The sequence below is a fragment of the Atta colombica genome, unplaced genomic scaffold (genome assembly GCF_001594045.1).
Source record: "Atta colombica isolate Treedump-2 unplaced genomic scaffold, Acol1.0 scaffold344, whole genome shotgun sequence".
Classification (NCBI taxonomy): domain Eukaryota; kingdom Metazoa; phylum Arthropoda; class Insecta; order Hymenoptera; family Formicidae; genus Atta; species Atta colombica.
In genome coordinates, this window is record NW_017259453.1 from 421,822 (window position 1) to 426,864 (window position 5,043).

At 32.8% G+C, this 5,043-nt stretch overlaps 1 protein-coding gene across 1 annotated transcript in view; it reads left to right on the plus strand.

Moving 5' to 3' along the window:
• Window positions 1-431: 431 nt before the first annotated feature.
• Window positions 432-5,043, plus strand: part of LOC108690654 (homeotic protein antennapedia-like) — a 9,896-nt gene continuing 5,284 nt past the window's right edge. The window contains exon 1 of the mRNA XM_018198048.1: window positions 432-1,628. Coding sequence (XP_018053537.1) covers window positions 830-1,628 — 799 coding nt within the window. The 5' untranslated portion in view covers window positions 432-829. The remainder of the gene's footprint in view (window positions 1,629-5,043) is intronic.

The window sequence follows — 5,043 nt, forward strand, 5'->3', positions numbered from 1 at the left end:
TCATTTAATAATTTTATTATTTAATAATTTATCAATATTTTTAATTATATCATAAATTTAATATAATTGTTATTTACACTGAAGTTTATGTGATGCTTGATACATATGAATCAGACGTAATTAACATAATTCTTAATATTGTAGTATTGTAATATTGTAACAAATAACATAATGTGTAATATGTAAATTTTTTTTGTGTTACAGGTGCGGCTTAATTTCGATTATAGGGTGGACAGAGGAACGAAACGGGTCTGGAGTGGCTTGGCGTTTTGAACGAAGGTGTCACACCGGGGAAGACGAAGGACTTTGATTATTATCTTCCGCTACCACCTTGTGTATACGTGGTATACTCTCCTCCTTCTCCACTTGCTAATTAAAAAGGTTCTGTAGTGCTCCAGTTAATAATTTTATCCTCTTTTGGTAGTGAGCTCAGTGTGATACAAAGTCAAATGATGTACATGTGATCCAAAATGATGGTAATTTGATACATATATACATATATATATATACATATATATATGTGTGTGTGTATGTGTGTGTGTGTGTGTGTGTGTGTACTGTGCTGCTCAAGAGTGCGTGAGATGACAAGGGTCAAGTGAGAAAAAAATAAAAAAAGATTCGTAAAGAAATGCAATTCCGAAGTGATAAATCTGTATCTATGTAAAGACGTGTGTCAGTGTGTCTGCACAGGAAGAGTACAAAACAAAATAAATTTACGAAGATAAAGAGATAGAGAGAAGAGTAGTAGATCAATTGAAGATAACCAAAGGAAAGTCAGTCAGCAACGTAGAGAAGTGACATAAGCAGGTAGGACAGGTGGGACAGTAGCATGAGTTCGTACTTTGCGAATTCGTATATCCCGGACCTGCGAAATGGCGGGGTGGAACACCCGCATCAGCAGCACTATGGTGCGGCCGTACAGGTACCTCAGCAAACACAATCGGTCCAGCAACAGTCTCAGCAAGCCAGTGATCCCTGCGATCCGAGTTTGTTACGTCAAGGAGTATCCGCCCATCATTATGGAACCACGGGAGGTCAGCAAGATATGCCTTATCCGAGGTTTCCCCCGTACAATCGGATTGATATGCGGAACGCGGCCTACTATCAACATCAACAGGAACACGGAAGTATGGACGGCATGGCCGGTTATAGGTCGACGTCTCCGAACACCAGTATGGGTCACATGGGACACTCATCAACCCCTAACGGACATCCGTCCACTCCCATCGTCTATGCCAGTTGCAAACTTCAGGCGGCTGCTGTCGATCATCAAGGCAGCGTTCTCGACGGACCGGATAGCCCGCCTCTCGTCGAATCGCAGATGCACCATCAAATGCACAGCCAACACCCTCATATGCAGACGCAGCAATCGCAGCATCCGCAGCAGCAATCGCAGCATCAGCATCTGCAGGCACAGCAACAACATATGATGTACCAGCAACAACAACAATCTCAATCTGCATCGCAACAGGGACAAAGTGGAATGCACCCGCAACAGCAACAGCAAGCTCAGCAGCATCAAAGCGTTGTTGCATCATCGCTCAGTCAACAACAGCAAGGCGCGCCTCAAGGTGCGTCGAGTGCGAACTTACCAAGTCCGTTGTACCCTTGGATGAGGAGTCAGTTTGGTAAGTGTTACATTTTAATAAAATTTATATAATTATGATGTATCTTCTTTTCTCAGGCTTCAAATTGTTATCATAACTGATATTTATGAACGAAAAGAGAAAACATTTTATAGATTTTATAAATTAAATGCATGAAAATTTATTATAACCTTAACTTTTTGAGAATTGCAATATATACAGATTTAGTAATATATCACATTAAAATTTATTGTTATTGTTAAAAATTGTTTTACATTTTTTCTTGTATATTATTGAATGAAAATATAATAGAAAAGACCGCCTTTAAGAATAAAATCAACGTTTTATTTTATGCGTGACCAAAAGTCTAGTAGAAACCTAAGTTTCTAGTAAAGTAGTTTCTCAGGTAGCAGGTAGCTAACTTTTGTATTTATGCAACGGAGCACAAAACTAAACCAAATCCGTACGGTAGCTGACTCAGGATTGGCACAATGTCTCTAGATACGTCGCGACCGGAGTTATTTATTGCGTTGACCTGTTAGCCTGTCTGTTAGTTTCACCGCTCGTTCATCAGGTCACAATAAGCGTTATCTCTTGTTCTTTTTTCATATGACTACCGCTTGAAGTCTCAACGATATATTCGTTTTTATTAACATAATTTGCAATATTGCAATTTGTCTTTTTTCATTCTATATGCGATACATTTTGGGTAACGATCGAAAGTATTCAATATCTTTTTAAATATAGAGTTGGTTCAAAAAACAATTATTATTATATGTCTATATTTTAATATCTGTGCAATTAAATAATGCTCCTCAATAAGATCGTAAACATCTTGATAAATCTTCTCGTGTTTTTCACGGTATTCAATACTTTTCGAATCATATGTCTATTTATGGCTTTGTATGGCATAGCTATAAAGGAGTAACAATAAGACTGGACCGTCATTAGGTAGAAAAAAAAATCTTGGCACGAAATCGAATAAGTTATGGAATCCTAAAGCGCACCATTCCATCATTCACTTCTTCGTTTCTATATTGACTCGTAGTTCGACCTATCTTCAATGAAAAAACGATATGTCTGTATTATCTAATTCTACAAAGTAGCATCTGTCCGAAACAAAAAAACTTTAGCGACCCACTCTTATCTCTTCACCTATTTCTATTCTTCAGTCATTCGTCGCTTCTTCTAGAAGCAGCTTCTCTTCTTTAAGTAACTACAAATTGATCTGTGACTAAGTGACACGATTAATTTAACTTATTTAATTTTTTTTGTGGAACAATATTTATAAAGTTACATTTTGAAAACAATTAAAGGTACGTGCCAATATTCAAATAAATTTAATGTTTATTATAGTTTTATCTTTAGCATTAAAATATTTAAAATATCTTATATTTTTTTCATAAATTATGACTTTTCTGTTGTATACATATTTTTTTGAAGTATGTTGACAAAGCCTCTTAATTAAAGTATTAGTTGAAAATATATTAAATATATTAAATGTGAATTATTGATATCACATTTTGAAGTATTTTTACTGTTGTGATTATTTTTATTTATTTCTAGATGTTCTGAGATATAATTATATAGTTTTTAATATACTTCTGTCTCAAATATGTCATAGGAGAATTATGAATAAAAAATTGCAATATTTTTTGATAAGCTTTTTTAAAATGTATAAATATCTAAAATTATTATTTTAACTTTGGTACTTAAAAATCATAAAAAGAAGAAATGTTGAGTTTTTTTAGCAATGATTATACATATTTTTTTTCTGTTAATGATTACTTGTACCATCTTTCGGTTAAATTCAGAAGCAGATCCCGAGTCTGCTCCGGGATTGGCCGATAAACACTACGCTTATGACGACGCCAGGGCTTGTAGTTTACTGTCTGTTAAACGAAGAAAATGGCTTAAGTCCCTGAATGTGCTCACAGATGTCGGCACGTTTAAGAATGTTTCGTCTTATTCTCGCATCTCATTGCCTTTAAAAAACTGATTTTGCTTATTTTGTTGTACAAAAATTATACATAACATTTTTTTGTATAAAAATGCATAGAAGTTTACTTAGATCGCATTTTAATAAGAAAGTAAATGATTTTAAGAGAAAAATGAATGTTATTTTAAAGACATTAAAAAGAAAAAGCACGGAATGCGTTTTGCCATATTAAAATTTATTCATTTAACTGAACTGTTTTATTCTTTTAATCTTTTTTGTATCCCATATTTCATATCGCGACAATTTATTTGAGATGTATTCTGAACGTCTTAGAATATACATTACATTATTAAGGAATGTAATATACGAGCATGTACGTAATAAATTAATTAATTTTGAAGTAATTTTGATTTTATTTCTATTTGAAATGTATTATTTCTATGCTTTTAAAATTCATTTACTTTGTAAATGAATTTTAAAAGCGTAGAAATAATACATCTATCTGTATTTATATATCTTGTTGACTCTTTAAAATTGATGTAAGTTTGATTTCATATAGTTTCTTAATTATAATTAGAATTTTATCACGCTACATGTATTCTGCTTCAATTGCTGTACAATTTGAATGAAATATACTAATCAGATTTTTGTGAATTATGTACAGTTTTATTTCACGGATACCGTTAAAGAGCATTTAGTGAAATTGTTGAGATTTCTTAGTATTTTTTGTAGGACACGTTATACGTGAGCTGAGAAATTCCGGCATAGTTAGTTGTATTACGAAGACGTGCAAACATGCATACATTCCTTGATGAATGTCAAAGATTTAAAGAGACACAGTTATAAATATACATAATAAGAATTCTCCATTTTTCTATTAATATATGTTTGTATCAGAATTTTGTACACGGAAACGTTGTACAAAGAAAATTTTATTATTATAATGCAGTTTAAAAAATTTTTAATAATTCTGATACAGAAAAACAACAAAAGTATTGCTATACGTTAATTTGATAAGATTTGAAAATCTCGACATAATCTTTTTCATATTGAATAATACAATGTGTTTGCCATATTACAACACTGTTCAACATTTGGCATTCCGATCCCAAGTGTTGATCCGAGAAAAGGAGACCGACCATCGTACTTTTAATGCATGAGATAATTGCGATCCTCTGTGTGAAAAGATTTATGACATCTCGACTCCTTCCCCCCTCATATATTCTCAATCGGCAAATAAGCATGGCGTGATACAGTTACAAAGCTTCCGTTATTGCATACGTGCGTGCACGCTCGTATATTACATTCCTTATGTAATGTGTATTCTGAGACATATGTAATATGTACATGCTTCAAATAAATTGTCGCGATATAAAATATAGGATACAAAAAAGATTAAAAGAATAAAATAGTTAAATGAATAAATTTTAATATTGTAAAACGCACTCCATGCTTTTTTTTTATATATATTTCTTTATTTTTTCACAGTAAAAGCATTGTGAACGTGTTATATCAAAT